The sequence below is a fragment of the Squalius cephalus genome, assembly GCF_949319135.1.
Source record: "Squalius cephalus genome assembly, chromosome: 22".
Lineage (NCBI taxonomy): Eukaryota > Metazoa > Chordata > Actinopteri > Cypriniformes > Leuciscidae > Squalius > Squalius cephalus.
In genome coordinates, this window is record NC_137143.1 from 24,758,324 (window position 1) to 24,776,341 (window position 18,018).

General features: G+C 38.2%; 1 protein-coding gene across 3 annotated transcripts in view; it reads left to right on the forward strand.

Moving 5' to 3' along the window:
* nhsb (Nance-Horan syndrome b (congenital cataracts and dental anomalies)) overlaps window positions 1–16,014 on the forward strand; it is a 60,725-nt gene extending 44,711 nt beyond the window's left edge. Inside the window, exons 2-11 of one of the 3 annotated variants that reach the window (XM_079856914.1) lie at window positions 1,611–1,763; window positions 2,723–2,865; window positions 4,257–4,301; window positions 5,509–5,553; window positions 5,874–5,936; window positions 7,902–8,097; window positions 8,202–8,333; window positions 8,484–11,510; window positions 11,934–12,057; window positions 12,230–16,014. In XM_079856914.1, the coding sequence (XP_079713040.1) occupies window positions 1,611–1,763; window positions 2,723–2,865; window positions 4,257–4,301; window positions 5,509–5,553; window positions 5,874–5,936; window positions 7,902–8,097; window positions 8,202–8,333; window positions 8,484–11,510; window positions 11,934–12,057; window positions 12,230–12,833 (4,532 nt within the window). In that variant the 3' untranslated portion in view covers window positions 12,834–16,014. The remainder of the gene's footprint in view (window positions 1–1,610; window positions 1,764–2,722; window positions 2,866–4,256; window positions 4,302–5,508; window positions 5,554–5,873; window positions 5,937–7,901; window positions 8,098–8,201; window positions 8,334–8,483; window positions 11,511–11,933; window positions 12,058–12,229) is intronic. The other 2 variants (XM_079856915.1, XM_079856916.1) reach the window with 2 other exon arrangements.
* Window positions 16,015–18,018: the final 2,004 nt, after the last annotated feature.

Sequence of the window (18,018 nt, forward strand, 5' to 3'; positions counted from 1 at the left end):
GATGAAGTTGAAGTGCAGACTTTACTCAAGTAAAAATATCAAGTAAAAAGTTTAGGAATTGCAACCATTATTTATATTTTATATTTTTAAATATTTAGTTTGAAAATCCTTTGCAGGCAATGACTGCCTTAAGTCTTGAACCCACTGACGTTACCAAACACTGTGTTTCCTCCTTTCTGATGCTTTGCCAGGCCTTAACTGCAGCTGTCTTCAGTTGTTGTTTGTCTGTGGGTCTTTCTGCCTTTAGCTTTGCCTTCAGCAAAAGAAATGCATGCTGGATCGGGTTAAAAATCAGGTTTTTGACTTGGCCATTGCAGAATATTCCACTTCTTTTCCTTCAAAAACTCCTGGATTGCTTTTGCAGTGTTTTGGATCATTGTCCATCTGTACCGTGAAACGCCGTCCAATTAACTCATTTGGCTGAATCTGGGCAGACAGTCACAGTATATCCCTATAGACTTGCTTCTGTCTTCTGTCACATGATCAATAAGTGCCACTGGAGGCTTTGCATGCCCATGCCATCACACTGCCTCCACCGTGTTTTACAGATGACGTTGTATGCTTTGGATCATGAGCTGTTCCAAGCCTTCTCCATACCTTTTTCTTCTGTTCATTCTGGTACAGATTGAGCTTAGTTGCATCTGTCCAAAGAGTGCTTTTCCAGAACTGGTCAGGATTTTTTGTAGATGTTTTTTGGCAAAGTCTAATCTGGCCTTTTTATTCTTGAGGCTTGACAGTGTGCATTTCTCTCGTGAAGTCTGCTCTTGACAAGTTTAGCTCCTGGAGATTGTTCTTCACTTAGCTGGATGTTGTGAATGGGTTTTTCTTTACCATAGAGTAGATCCTGCAATCATCTCTGTTGTCTTCTTTGGACGTCCAGGCTTTTTATGTTGCTGAACTCACCAGTGTATTTTTTTTTTTTCTCAGAATGTACCAAACTGTTGATTTAGCCATATTGTTCCTGCTATCTGTCTGTTTGATTTGTGTTTTTTTAAGCCTAATGACGACCTGTTTGACTTGCATGGAGAGATCCTTTGACGGCATGGTGTGGGTTTACAACAACAGCTTCCAAATTCAAATACCACACTTAGAATCCAGACCTTTTACCTGCGTAAATGAAGAAATAGCCCACACCTGTCCATGAAACAGCTTTTGAGTCAATTGTTCATTCATTTTGGGGGGCTTGAATATGTTTTGGTAAATGCCTTAAAATTGTGGGTTTATATAGGATCCTTTTTGGGGTTTCCTTCATAATTTGGAGCCTATTCTGAAGGGTCCTCATGGAAATGCCCTATAGGATTCCAACATAACACAAAATAACAAGTATTTCTTTTAGAACACAGTTTGTAGAACATCACAAATTTACAAATATATTTCGGGATTTGTAAGTCCTTTGTGATTACCATGAACTATTCAAGAGTTTCCATGTGATTCCAACACAAGACAAATACAATGGGTTCTGATAAGGATTGCATAATATTCAATCAAATCAAATGCACAAAAAATGTCTGTTCTTAGGAACTTGTTCTTTCACTGTTGGATTCTTAGATGTTCCAATAGGAATTCTGTTGACATTCCTGACATTGTCATTTCTCTGTTTTTCTCTCTAGCTGTATCAAATCTGGACATTGAGAGTAAACTGACATCCCACTATCAGGCTTCATGGAATCAGCAACACAATCTGTTCCACACTTGTACACGGCCACCATGTCTCGAGGAGTTACACCGACATGCCAAGCTCAACCTGCGGGCACTGCACAGAGGTACTGAGTGAGGCTTTTGAGCCTACATTTTTTTTTGTTTCAAACCATAGTGGGGTCAAAATGGCCATTTGATTTTTTTTTTATAAAGTTCTTTTCATCCAAACGTATCTTATATCACAACAATTGTAACCAAATTCCCCCTGTGGTTCAGTGGTCTGCCCAGGGCCACAATGGTGATAGATCAGGATAGATGAGAATTATGATCCTGGAGTTCCCCTCTGGGATCAATAAAGTGTTTCTATGTTGTCCTCAATCTGTATAAACATTTATCAAGTTACTGAGTCTACCTGGAAATGAACCTCTGACCTTAGTGAGAGGTCACTAACCTCTCACTTCCATCTTCCAATCTCGCTATATGTCACCTTTGAAATCTATTTAATTCTCAGTATATATGGAAATATTTTTCCTGTGAATATCATTTTATATTTGCATACCATACTTTTTAAATAAGTGAGTTTGAAATGTTACTTGAAATTTATGTGGATCTATATAATCAGATAATTAATTTTATATAATGATAATAATCAATAACAATTAAATACTATTAGATATTAATTTATCTGTATAAGGGAAAAAATGACATGCATTTAGAGGCAGATGTTGGAGGAGTTTAGTGATTCATACATCTGATTCATACTGCCACCTTGTGTTTGAATGATGAAATTTGATCTGGCACTGCCTTAAGCTCAATGTGAACCATCATAGCATAATTCATATTTTTCCCTTGAATCAATTTTACTTACATTAATTACACATAAAATGTGACCAGAACATTGATTTTACATTGTCAGTATGCATTAGAGGCCTTCTACACATGAAACATTTTAGTTATCAGTTGACAGTCTGTAAATTCTGTAAAACAGAAGTTGTCATAATTCATACTTTAGTTTAGACTGATTGCTTAGTGAACTTAAGTGTGTGTGTGTGTGTGTGTGTGTGTGTGTGTGTGTACTTTACAGACCAGCAGCAGCGTCAGCGTTCAACCAGCAGAGAGCGTGGTCGGGTCACCATATCAATATCTGTGGCCCCGCCCATGCCAACCTTCCCTTCAGCTCACAAACTCAGACGGCGGGAGCAGAGGGGGCGACACTCACGCCTGGTGGTAAGGCACTCAACATTTAATCGCCACTCATGTAGTACATATAGGCTGTGTCCCAATTCAAAGGCTGCATCCTTTCGAAGGCCGTGAAGGTTGGACTGAACTTTTTTAAATGGTACGGATTAGCCCAGGGATGGGCAGCTTCAGTCCTGGAGGGCCACTGTCCTGCAGGGTTTAGCTCCAACCCTGATAAAACTCACCTGCCTGTAGTTTTCTAATAATCCTAAGACGCTGATTAGCTTGTTCAGGTGTGTTTGAGTAGGGTTGGAGCTAAACTCTGCAGGACAGTGGCCCTCCAGGACCGGTCGGACTCCAGGACTTGTCACCTAGCAACTGTGACAGCTGCCGTTGATGAGTGACAGTAACGTTTATTCTAGACTTTTTTGAAAGTTATATTAAACTGTCTGAAAACAAAACAGGATTCAAAAACTGTTTAAATATGTTCACCATGGTCCTTTTCTGTATATAATAAAGAGTATAAACTATATATAATCACATCTTAGTAAGAAATAAGTGAACATTTGAACCGCTTTTTTACATTTTTATCATCAGATATTTGAGTAAGTTGAAACCCAATACTAATTTGGCAATTTCTCTCAAAAATATCCTGTCGTCACTGTTGCATTGAATTCTGGGGTAGGCAAGGCCGCGAAGGATTCATCAGTTGTATCCTTCATTTCACGGGAAACGAAGGATGCATTTGAAGGAGCCTTCAAATTTGGACAGTCTTCATCGCGCCGCGGGGACGCAATCGGCCTTCGAATGCAGCCTGCGATGCAGCCTCTGAATTGGGACGCAGGGATGACCCTGAAGACTCATTCGCCAGTGGTTTCCTTGAGATTTTCCTGTGGGTTTTTATAGTGGGGGTTCAATTTATGAGTAAAATAAGAACTTTGGTAAACATAGGTTGATGATACTTGGACGTTTTGTTCTACAACATTAATTACACACACCCAAAATGCACATTTTGGAGCTGTTATGTTTATTTAAAAAAAAACATATTTCTAATAAGTAACTAAATCAGAAAGTTTGGGGTGTGAATGTGTGTAATTTATGCTGTAGAACAAAACATTCAAGTATCGGCAACTTATGTTTCGCAAAGATCTTATTGTACTCATAAATTGAAACACCGCATTATAAAAACCCACTGGAAGATTTTGCGGGAACCACTGGCGATTTAGTCTTCCGGGTCTTGCACCACTCTATAGAGAGGAGGTCCAAAGATCAGTGGTTCTCAGCTGGTTTTGTTTCAAGGACCTAGAATGTATTTAGAATGTCAAGTGGTGACCTAATCCAGTACTATAATTGTTTATCTTGCAAAATATAAACTGTTATAAGACAAACAAAATATTTTTGGCCTAAGCTAGCACACTCTCTCCTGCCATGCACACCAGGAGAGGAGCGTTAGAGAGAGTGATGTGCAGACTATCCAGAGGAAGGTAAAGACTATCTGTTTGCTTTTATTGTATTGTTCTGTGATACCATCCCATTATAACATATTTTGTCACATTTCAAAAGGTTTTGTTTGACTTCCTAAGACCCCAGAACATTACAAAACATTATGAAAAAAGTAGGGCTGTCAAACGATTAATCGCATCCAAAATAAAAGTTTGTTTTACATAATATATGTGTGTGTACGGTGTATAATTATTTTCTATATATAAATACACACACATGCATGTATATATTTAAGAAATATTTGCATGTATATACTGTGTATATATATTTATATTATATATAATTTATATTATATATAAATATTTTACATATAAATAACACATTTTTCTTAAATATATATGCATGTGTGTGTATTTATATATAGAAAATAATTATACTCCATACACACACATATATTATGTAAACACAAACTTTTATTTTGGATGCGATTAATCGTTTGACAGCCCTAGAAAAAAGTTCATAAACCAAATATTAAATGGCAAATTACTTTTTTTCTGTTTTACATAAATTCCGTGTTCAGTGTCCAGTATGGGACATGAAAATAATATTTTTTTACTGCATGTAAAATATTGAATGTTAAATTGCTAGAAAAATCAATAATGCACGTTTAATGCCCTATAATTATTTTTTACATTAAATTGTCAGTGCATAATTGCATATTGTAAAGGCCAATTCACACTGCACTGACCGCCGGGTTTTTTCGGATCAGTGTGTTTCCCCTGTTGGTGCTGGTCGGCTCTCGTTTTCGCCAGTTGAAAATGTTGAATCAGTGTTTGTCGGGTTTTGGAATGTCTGAGAAGTGACGGACTGTAATCTGGTGACTGTCGCCATTGGTCGGCGTCTATCGGTGCAGTGTGAATTGGCCTTAAAATGCTGCTTCGTCCAAGCGCTCAGTATCCTGGAGAATGTACAGGGAAGTGAATGTCACTAAACTAAGAGTTGTGTAGGAACACTCAAACGTTGGTCTGAAAACATGTTACCATGTGGTGATTGGAGTAAGGGTTTTGTTTTTTTTGTCTTTTTATACATGTATTATTATTTTTATTTTTTTTTACATCTTTTGCATGTTTTACATGTTTTCATAAGGTAACATCCACAAGAAGTTAGCTGCTGCATGTGATTTCAAGGGTGGGTGAAATATATTCTGGGTTCTTTATCTGTATTGTTCCTTACATTTAACTGCTGCAGGAGAGACCGGCCAAGGAGGGTGAATTCAAACCCGTCCTCAGAAAGGTAAATTACATCATTTTGTGATGTAAAAATGGAACCCTGGCCTAATTGCCAGGGGATGCCAGATTGATTCAAATCCTTCCATAACAATCAAATTTAGTAAATTCCTTCTCCATCAGATTACAACCTTTCATTTCAGCTTGTATGTTGCAGATGTGAACCACAAGCCAGTGTGTGTATATGTTGTCCCTGTTTCCTGACAGCATGTTCATTCCATGGAATTCATAAAAACATCACATCAGACTTTTATTTTTTATACATGATGCCATTTTTTTTTTTTTTTTGTCATTGGTTTAGTTCTATTTTCCATCTTTTAATTTTAGTATCAGCGCTCCCGTTCCTCCTCCCCTGTTCAGTGTTGTAACTTCATTCCTTGGATGAGAAAGGTATTTTGCCCACTCAAAGACAGCTTGTTAACTCTAACTCCTAACATTTTCTTTTTCTCCTTGTCCTAACCTAATCATGTTAGAACAAGACTTCCTCCATATGTAAATATGTCTGTTTAGCTATTTAGTTTGTTTGCTCTTCTTTTGCAGATTCATATTTTGAATTGCTAAAAACATCATCATAGTTCCATGTATGAGTAAATCCTAATGATAATTAAGTAAATTATTTCATAAGATATTTTTGTATTTATAACCAGAATTAGTTATTGAATATGCGCTATAATATAAATGATCATTTATAAGTTTGTTATTTGACAACATTTTAAATGGGGCAGCTAAGTATCATTTGGGACAATATGCATATATAATATATAAATATATTACTATATTTCTGTGATATACTGCATTTGGCATTGCAGAGAGATCTGATATAGTAAGATCCTTCCTTATAGTTTTTGCTTTGATGTTGAATACTATTCCGCTTCTTTTTGTGTAAATAAAACAGATTTCTTTCATGATTTTCCCATCGATTTCCTTTCTTATTTACTCTCTATGGTGAAACCTGACCTTCATGAAAGATATTATTTTTTACATTTGCATGTTTTTATCTTGTTCTAAAGAAGTACCTAATCTCTTGTCTTGCTTTATGCCTCATCATCTCAAAGTTGCATTTCTTATTCACATTTATCTGTGTTGTTTTGACAATACATGTACAGTACCAGTCAAAAGTTTGGAAACACTACTATTTTTAATGCTTTTGCAAGAAGTCTCTTATGCTCATCAAGCCTGCAGTTAAAAAAAAAAAAAAAAAAAAAAAAAAAAACAGTAATATTATGAAATATTATTACAATTTAAAATAATGGTTCTCTTTTTTAATATACTTTAAAATGTAATTTATTTTTGTGATGCAAAGCTGAATTTTCATCAGCAAGTACTCCAGTCTTTGATGTCTTATGATCCTTCAGAAATCATTCTAATATGATGATTTGATACTCAGTTATTATCAATGATGGAAACAGTTGTGCTGTTTAATATATTTTTTTGGAATACTTTTTTCAGGATTCATTGATGAGTAAAACGTTAACAGCATTTATTCATAAAAACAGCATTTATTCAAAATAAAAACATTTCTAACAATATAAATCGTTACCATCACCTTTTATCAATTTAACGCATTCTTGTTGAATTAAAGTACTAATTTCTTTTAAAAAAAATAGTTATTGTTCCCAAACTTTTGAACGGTAGTGTATATTGTTACAAAAGATTTCTATTCTAAATAAATACAGTTCTTTTTAACTTTTTATTCATCAAATAATCCTGAAAAAAGTATCTCAGGTTATAAAAAAATATTAAGCAGCACAACTGTTTCCAACATTGATCATAAATCAGCATATTAGAATGATTTCTGAAGGATCATAAGACACCAAAGACTGGAGTACTTGCTGATGAAAATTCAGCTTTGCATCACAAAAATAAATTACATTTTAAAGTATATTAAAAAAGAGAACCATTATTTTAAATTGTAATAATATTTCATAATATTACTGTTTTTTTTTTTTTTTTAACTGCAGGCTTGATGAGCATAAGAGACTTCTTTCAAAAGCATTAAAAATAGTAGTGTTTCCAAACTTTTGACTGGTACTGTATGTGTATGTGCATGACTACTTTATATAGTTGCTGCCAAATGTCTTCATTGTTAGTTTTGAGGGGAAAGTCAAGCATCAGTTTGCGCTTAGTTAGCTATTTTGTATTTTTATTGTATATTTGCTGTGAAATTCAAACATTAAGTGATAAGGTTTTTTTTAGAAGTTTTGGGGGCCACTGTATAAAATCTTGTGATCCTGTAGATAACATTTTATTGTTACATTCAACTGTGTGTTTACATTCTGTGTATTTAGATTGACATATTAAATCATCAATCTGGTTCTAAATAGAGCTAACCATTGTAATATCATCCCATGTTAGGCTGGTACCAACACAGAAACAGATGGAGAATTGCCAGTGATGAGCCATAGGCCTAAATGTCCTGTTCCCAATGTACCTACCACCCTGGACAAACAGACAAACTGGTCCAAAGGCCTGCCTCTTCCCACACCAGAAGAGAGAGTAAAGAATGACTCACACGTGATTTCATCCTGTATAATTCCAATAAATGTTTCTGGTAAAGCAACTACTTCAGATTCAATACAAACTAACACAAAAAAGGACTATGACATAATTATGTTTAGTTGGTACTGAGTGTCTGTATTATTATTTTTTTCATAGGTGTTGGATTTGACAGAGAAGCCAGTGCTCGCTGCTCTCTTGTTCACTCACAGTCAGTTTTACAGAGACGTCGGAAACTCAGGAGGCGAAAAACGATCACTGGCATCCCCAAACGGGTTCAACAAGACATGGGTATGGCCAGCTGATACTTTCCATCTAAAGTTCCAGTTCATCAAAGGAACTTTATATATAAAAACTTCTGTTCATTTTACATATAACATTTTCTTTCATTTTATCTGCATATAGTTAAGTTTAATTATTGATTTTCTAATTTACCGGTAGATTCTGATGAATCACCTGTGGCTAGAGAGAGAACAGTGATCATCCATGCCAACCCACACAAGTCACTGTGGCATGAGGAGCTCTCCCTGAGTGGCCGAGTATTGCACACCAAGGACTCTGGCTGTCAGACAGATGACTTCCTGATTGCTGCTCCATCCCGGAGGCGTATCCGTGCCCAGAGGGGTCAGGGAATTCCAGCTTCTCTCTCACACTCCACTGGAAACATCACCTCCCTGCCGGATCGCTCTGATACCGTGTATGCTGCAGCAACAGCCACCCGTGTTCGTTCCAGAAGTCTTCCACGTGAGGGTGGCCGACTTCTGGACGAGGACCAAGATGACAGTGATGATGATGATGATGACAATGATGAAGATGATGAAGAGGAAGATGAGGAGCTCTCTCCGTATGAAGCAGAGGACTTCCTGCCAGGTCCAGGACAGAGAATTCCAAAGGATGAGGAAGAGAGTACTGATGACCAAGCCATGCCAGAGCTACAGTTTGGAACTCTCAAGCGTATGCAGCATTCGGAAAGCCCTGACCACGCATGGATGGAGAGAGGGAGATCCAGGCTCCCACGCAAAGTTGACATGGGAAGCTGTGAAATTTCATCCAGCTCAGATACTTTCAGCAGCCCCATTCACTCTGCCTCTACTACAGGAGTGCTTGGCAGCCAGATCGACCATAAAGAGGATCACCAGTCCTCAAGTGGCAACTGGAGCGGAAGCAGCTCCACTTGCCCATCGCAGACGTCTGAGACTCTTCCGCCTGCTGCCTCCCCTCCCCTGACTGGATCCTCACACTGTGATTCAGAGCTCTCCCTCAATACTGGGTCCCATGTCATTGATGATTCCACTGGCTTCATAATTGATCCCTACCACATGGACAAGCCACAAGGACAGGGGCAACGATCCAATTCTTTTACCTCATCGGCTACTGATCAGATGGATGATGCAGGTGTCAGCACTGCTAGTGATGGGGAGTGGAACTGTGCACAGGAACAGCAGGATCAGCCCTGCCCCCAAGACTTCAGCCCAAAGCATTCCAGAGAGGATGAGAGCGGCGTCAGCTGCCCCAGTTATTCTAGTGGGGAAACTTACGAGAGCTTCGGTGACCAAGCAACCGCTAGGAAATCTGAGATGCACTACATCGTTGACACTGAAAGATTCTATTCCTCCATGCACTTTGACTGTGGTCTTAAGGGTAGCAGAAGCTACTACAACTATGCAGCCATTGACCCAGACTGTGGCCCAAGTGGGAATATAGCACCTGACATGGGTGAATACCCTCAGTCAGAGTACAGAGCCACCAGGACACTTGGCAGACCGTGTCTCTCCTTAAAAAAACCAAAGGCCAAGCCACCCCCACCAAAACGTAGCTCTTCATTAAAGGAAACAAGCAGTGGTGTGAACGTTCTAGAGCAGAGCGAACCAAAGATTACTTGCGAGTTGCCGCTGCCCTTGTCTTCCAGGGAGATGAAACTGCAGCTTGACTTGGCTGGTTCTGCAGGGCACCTTGAGACTGCAGGTCTCGAGTCACTTGGCGCATGGGGAGTGGAGAATGTCAGGGACATACTTGACTGCTCCTCTCCATTCAGTTCCTCAGACACACATTCCTTTAAGGATGAAGGTGCTGTGCAAGCAGACTATGCAGACCTCTGGCTCCACAGTGACTTAAAATCAAATGACCCTTACCGGTCTCTGTCCAACTCTAGTGCTGCTACGGGTACAACTGTTATTGAATGCATCAAGTCATCAGAAAGTGCAGAAATGCAAGCCTGTCAACCCAGGTCCAGACCTACTTCCCCAACTCTTCCTCCACCTGAAGGTGACTTCAAGCTGGCTTCCCCTGAAAAGCTGGCAGGCTTAGCATCCCCTTCCAGTGGATATTCCAGTCAGTCTGAAACACCTACATCTTCCTTCCCCTCCGCTTTCTTCCCAGGGCCCCTGTCTCCAACCAGTGGCAAGAGGAAACCCAAAGTCCCTGAAAGGAAGTCCTCCCTTTGCTCCCTACAACAGCCACAGCTTTTAGTCAGAGACCCAGGCATTTTCACCAGGAGGGAAACTGACTTCCATGCCATACCCCCCAGTCACCTCGACCTAAGTGCTCTTCACAGCAAGCACTTTGCTCACAGAAATCAGATGCACATCCTCCACCAGAATAAGCAGAAAGCTGCCATTGCTGCTGCTGCTGCTGCTGAAGCACGCACTGCAGCCGTCGCCGCTGCCGCTGCTGCAGAGGCTCGCATTGCAGCTGCAGCTTCCACTTCAGAGAGTGCAACAAGCACAGCATCCAGCTCAGCCCATTTGGCTATTACTCCAACTGTTCTTAGATCAGTGCAACTGCGATCTATTTGTAGACCAGCTGAAGGGAACCAAGGTTATGCTCTGGCCAGTGTAAATCCAGTAACTCGCCCCAAGTGTTCCACAGTAATAACTGACGCCCCGTCCTCTAGCAATAGGCACAACCGGAAACCGCCAGCCTACAAACCCCCTACGGCACAGTTCTGTGAATCACAAGTTCCACTGGTGGAAAATGTTGTTCTTCCCCAGGAGGAAGTTAGAGTGAGACAGGAGAGGCTTGGTCCTGGTACTTACTGGGCAATGACTGCTTTCAGAACTGTAGATCCTTGTCCTGAAAAAGAAGACTCTTCGACAAGGTCATCTCAAAGTTCTGAGCAAGAACAAGACAGCAGAAGGTACCCAGATGTGCAACTGACAATATCACCAGGGAGACTAAAACAAGATATAAATCAACTTTTGCGGCCAGAGCCTTCAGCACAGCCCGTGTGTTTGGCCAGTACAATGCCGCCTCCAGCTTATAGTGAAATACAGAGGAGCAATTTTGTACTGTGCAGCAGTCCTGACAAAGTGCCTGTTTCAACTCAAGAGGCATCGCACATTTACACAATCAGCGATGTACAAGGCAGAGAGGAGGATTATGAGACATCAGGTGTCGCAACCAGAAGTGCCTCACAGGACATAAGGGAAGAAGAGTCGACCCCGGACACAGAGGACTACTTCAGCAAGGGTAATTGTCCTGTAAAAAACGGCAAGATATTAAACGTGATCTGATTTATATTACCATGACTATATGCAATGATAACAAGTACTGTAAACATGCCTTGGCTTTTTTCTTTCAATATTTTAAATCAACTTCTAAAGTTTCTGGCTCTGTGCATAGCATAGTCACAAAACACAGAAAACTCCAGGCAGAGTCAGTGATTGTTTTTATTTCACCTCTAGAGGCCGCTATTCCAAAACAGCAACTACACAACCATACTGTAGGTGCTGATTAATCAGTAAAACCAATATATTGTTCAACCTCTTTTTCACATTATATAACTGTAGAAGGCCTAGCATACATTTTTTAAAAGACTGATTTCACATTAAAGCTGTAAAATGTATAACTTTGAGGTTGAACTTGATATATGAATGCTTTGCATGTTGACAGAATCAACTCCCAGTGACAATTCATCCTCTCCTTTGACTGATGACTCTAAACCTGATGATGATAATGCTTTTCCATCCCCCAACAAACTACGCACAACTGAAGATCTGTTTGCTATGATACACAGGTAAGCCTGATTGTTTTACCTACCAATGCAGGGTTTTGCGAATCACTCTGTATCTATGACTTTTGGTTTTGATGATGACATTGGATGACATTGCATGCAGACATGGAAAGTGATTATGGCATACAATGCACATGTATGTGACCTTAATACACCATCAACTAAAATATTGCAGATCTAAAAGGAAAGTGCTGGGACGTAAAGACTCAGGGGAGATGAGTGGAAAAAGTCGGCCTGGTGTAGCACCTGCACCCGCCCCTGTCAGCAATCCTACTGTATGCCCGGTTACCCCTGCTGCCTCAGTCCCTTCAACCTGCCTCCAGCGAGCCTCAGGACCCATCTACAGGAGTGCCAAAAAGTCCAGTACATCCAGTGAGGAGTTTAAACTCCTGCTGCTAAAGAAGGGTAGTCGCTCAGACTCGAGTTACCGCATGTCTGCTACAGAGATCCTTAAGAGCCCCATCACACCCAAGACTCAAGCAGAGCTGCTATTAGAGGCTGCAAGGCAACCAGAAGAGCCCCCCTTACCCCTACAGGATTCCATTAGCAGTGGTGATCCACTTCCGAGCTCATTCCCTAAGGCCAACAGTGAGGGATTCTCCCCAAAAACACTTACCATGTCAGCTGCCTCCAGACAGGGACGTTCCAGGATTCCACCTGCGGCAAACAGCAGTCGCTATAGCACGCGGAGTCGGCTGTACACTGCCCCAATGCAGGCCATATCAGAAGGAGAGACTGAGAACTCAGATGGAAGTCCACACGATGACCGCTCCTCTTAGTGGTATAATCATTTTTTTATCCACTTAGCAAAATGATAAATATTTTATAATATGAAAACATTCTATTTGAACTGTGTGAGAGTGCTGTACACATTATGATTTGCCTAGTGTTCTCCCCTGATGTTTGTGATTTGAAAAAAAACATTGATTTCTTTAAGCTCCTTTTGTACACTATAAGTCAACTGAAAAAAATGGAAGTACATTCATTTTTGCATTACCCAATACTGTATTGATCATTTTTGAGGAATGATTTCAATCATAATCCCACACTTTTATGCTCACAAAATGAAAAGGTGAAATCCTTTGTCATTTTAACAAGATATTGAAAAGGTAACTTGTTTTTTTTTAATATGATAGAAAACAATTCTATTTCCACCATCCATCACTAATTTACATGAATACGTGGATGTTAAGCTTTTCTGAGGACAATCGCACCATGGCCTTTCTTAGCTGGGTGTCTAAGTGTGCAGGGGGAAAGACTTCTGAGACAAAAAGCCAGAAATGTCACGAAAATAATTCTAAAAGTGGACTGGTTTGCAAAACCATTCATTCTTTTGCACTTAATTGGTTCATTATACAACCTGGATGCAATGTTAAAAAACAAGGTGAGCAGAAAGAAGTAATCCAGTTTTAGTTTTTCGTTTAGAGTAATGGAACGTCTATGGTGTGTGTCTGTTTGAATCTCAATCTCTCAAACAGCATTCCAACAACTATTACGAAAACAAATGTAACTCTTTTTACCTGTGTTTAGTTTACCGTTTCTTCAAAGACCCAAATTGGGTTGTGTATTTTCGTCACATTCTTCAGGTGTCATCATGTATATTTACTTAACCACCCAACATGGAAACTTTTTGTGACTGCAGAAGAAACGAGGACTTCCGAGAGAAATTCACTTCAATCTCAATGTATTCTGTGAATACCCTTAAAATCAAGCATACTGTACATTTGAAGAAGAATGGATTCACTTTTAAAGTTAAACTCTTCAGAGTTTGAAGTCTTCTCGGAGTTCAAAACTCATAGGACTTAGCTAATTTGTCAAGCCTACACTGTGCCACTGGAGGGAAGGTGACAAGCTGTGAAAAGATCGATTTTTAGTCATCCGTCTGATTAACGCTCTTTCACTGTGGTCGTAATTCAGTTTCTTCATCCTCTGTACAGCATGCAATAAAACACTAGAACATGTCACATCTCCACTTAAAATGTATTTCCACCTTCACTTGAATATGTTGAGTATGTGCTATGTTCAGTAAATGTACAAAATGTATAGATTTGTTTGAAATTAGCAGTTTTACATCACTGTATACACAGTTTGAGCTTTTTTCCCATTTAGTGGAGGAACTGGACAATCTAATCTAATGAAGCACTATTTGTGTAGAGCTGAGTTTTGAGGAAACAGATTGAAGCATAAGGGGCCATTTGGTTTAAATGATGATGATAGAATTATATTTAGGGATAAGTGTAATGTGAGAACTGATTTATATCTCAATCTCTGGGATATATAGATGAAATGACTGCAAACAGGCAGCAGTTTAAAATCCATTGCTCATCTGTATATACATGGATGATTGACTTAAACATAATATTTCAGCCTTTTTTCTGAACTGTTGTTGGTTTGTCAAGTATTATGTCCAAGAGGTTTGAGAATTTAATTCTTTTTATCGTTTTATACCGGTAGAGAAATCTTCCAGGATATTCTGAGACACTAACAGAACAGATATTTTCTCTTAAATAGGAGCTGCAATGTGCCACGTCTTATTTCTCCTTTATTACAACCCTGTCTGATGGTTGTTGCAATTAGCATTGCTTTATAACTACAGACTTTTGGAAGTACAGACTACTTTTTTTCCCTTGTGTCCATATACTAGAACTAAATCTATGAAATCTTCTTTTAGATTGCAACATTTAATAGAAAAAAAAAGTATTTTTAATTATGGGATATTTTATCCAGAGAATTATTTTGTTAATGAATTTGGAAAAGAATAATGATAAAGCTTTATTTAAATAAAATAAGAAAAAAATGTTTCATATCAGGGGTGTATCAGCCAATGATGAAGATACCGAACTTGTAAACATTCTTCTAATTAGCTGTAAACTTGCATTCTGAACAAATAAGCTATTCTATATGTTATACAACTGTAGTTAAATGTTATGGTGCTTTGAATTCTATACCCAGGCCATATTCTGTCATTGTTGCCATTGGCATCATCAGTTTCCTTTTCATATTTATCTCTCTGTACTTGTGATGCAAAAGCAGTCATGAAAACAACACTCGTGACAACTCAAACATTTAGATATGTAGCAATGAATATGTCTTTTTGGTTTTATTTTATTTTTCATAACATAACAGTAGCCACATTTGAGGTATCAACCTTACCTGTAGTGAAGCTAGCCAGGCAGTTTGGGCCTTATTTGCAAAATATTAAAGAAAAAAAATGAAGGGAAATCACAAAGTGTGTTATCTGTATCATTGTTTTACCTCAACACAGTTTTGGACTGTTTTAAACAGGTACAAGGTACTACACAAAAATGATCATATCAATAAAGAACGAATGAAAGAAAACACAAGACACTACACAGAAAAGTTATTTTATTGTTTTCTTTGTTGTAACTGAAATATACATCTTGGACTGTTTCTTTGTTTTTAATTTAATTTTCTTAGACAAATTTTTTGCTGAATTACTCTGCATTAATGGAGAAGCACAGTCTGTTTTGCCAAATGGTTTTAAATGTGTTTTGTTGTGAAATAATTGCAAATTATAATAAATTAATTGATGAATAGGCCTATAAAATAAAAAATGAGGGTTAACGTGATTATGTCTGGGGACAAGATGCATCTCATTCAGTTACAATAATCAGGAAACAAATCTCACTCTGCATACAAGCTCCGCTTCAAGAGATTTTAATCCATTTTGTATTTTTGTATAAACATGTACATATGATCTTTTTAAAGTAAAAAAAAACAAGACACAAATGTTTCATTTTTTAACATGTTTTAAAGGTTTACATTAATTCCAAGCCTTTGTATATTTTTGAGCTGTGCGACTCTCTCAGTCCTGTATTTATTTTTTAGTAAACATTGTGAAAATTCCATTGTAAATTTGAACCATTTCTTGCCAGCTCAAGTGACTGCTTAGTAACTGTGCATAGAGAAAGCCAATAAATGTGACTGCATTGAAGAATGACTGGATGTCTGAAGTATGATTTACATAGTAAGCCTACATGCACTCGATGCAATACTGATTCAATACAAGAACAAATTAAACGTCTTACAATTAGATAGAGCCCATAAGTGATTTAAGGCCAATTATGTGAATGTATAGTGAGGGGTGAAGATTTATAAATACCGAGATGCCATGCACATCACAACATTTATTTTCACAATCAAATGATCTGCTTGATGTAGGCCCACCACTGCTTGGGAATTATCGATTGGCCTACGACTTTTTAGATTTTAACACTAATTTAAATAACATTTTTGGTCTTCGTGACACCCTGATTTGAGCCTGACAATGTAGGCTATTTTTCGTTTAAAATATTCCGACTTGAGTTTTTTTTTTCTAATGCGACTGTTGTTTTAGAAAAGTGTCATTCCTATTTCCAAATGGCGACACATCAAGCTTGACGTGACAGTCCACAGTCACAGTGAGTTACAATGTAGGCTATTTAAAACACAGCTGTAATTCTGTAAAGCAGTAACTTTACTGCTCATTCTGGACTAATAAAACAAAGGAAGGTGTTGAAACTTTAGTTGGGACTTTGTTTTGTAGACTGAGAAGGCCTTTTTAAAATTCCAGAAAACGCCACAAGAGGAGGCCATTTCTCCATGAACTGGGCAACTCGGCTCATACAAGAAAGGGAGAGCAAAACTTTGACATTCAAGCATCTTTTCTTTTTTTTTCTTTCTTTCTTTTTTTTTTTTTTTTTTTTTTTTTTTTTTGACGATCAAGCATCGTATAACTCCATAGCCTATATCGTCATTGGAAAGTGTGTGGTCTCCTCCTCTCTCTGCTGCCATCTTGTTAGGCTACTCCTCTTGAGTAGATTAGGATAACTCTCCAGCAAATAATTTTGGAGCTGAGAACTAGTCTTAACACAGGAATAGGAATAGACAATATTTGTCCAAACCAGCATGCGATGGCGAACTGTTTCTATTTCTGCGACGTTGCGGCTGGAACAACAAAATACAAAGTAGGCCTATATGGTAGCCTAGACCTAATGATAATCTCAGGTTCTAATTATCATGTACTTTATTTAATGTTAAAAGAATTTAATGTGAGTTTGAATATAATTTTGTGTGACATAGGCCAAATGATGTAGGCAAGTGACAATGTAGGCAAAAACGTGAACTCTACTCAATGTGAACAAACAAGTGTATTATTACAAAGATTGTTTCAATTTCTAAGTACTTTAAATAATGTTAAAATTGCCTGTTTTTTAATGAATTTGTTATCCATATCGTTGCTAGTGCAGAGCGAGACCGCCCTTCTGATTGGCTTGATAATGATTTTGTTCACTAATGGACCTACCAATCTCTGGTTAAAAAAATAAAAATAAAAAAAACCTTGACAAAACAGTAGGCCTAGCCTATAGGCTATTAGCCTACTCAGTAAATTCATAATTTCGCTAAGATTTTGATTCCTTTCCAGAAGTTGGCCACGCTTAGTAGCCTACAAATTAAATTTTTGTTAAAAAAATCTAATAACAGAAAAACGTTTTATGCGGCGACACGTTGCGCAAATGGTTATAATTATTTAACTCGCAGTGCACTGTCATGTTGAGCATAAGTAACAATCCTTTTAAATTTTATTATTGTTTTTCAGTAACCAAGCATGATCTATTTCAGTCATAACATTATTATTAGTTTTTTTTTTTTAAACTTGACTAAACTGTATTTATATTTGAGTGAGATGTCACTCAGACAAGTGAACAAAGCCCTCAGGATCCATTTTGAACTTTCCATAAGAGATTAGACAAGAGCCATTGATAAGTGATTAAGCGCCAGACGAAATATGGCTGGAGGGTGTTAGTCAGAGGTAGACCCTTTGGCCCCTGAGGTTAGTGCACTTCATTGTTGAAGGTCATTGCAGTCTTTGAGGCTGAATGGGACAATGGGTCTTTCAGAGTCAGGAGACCAGAGACGACATGAGGCAACAGACCACCATCACTTCTGACAAACTATTTGTTC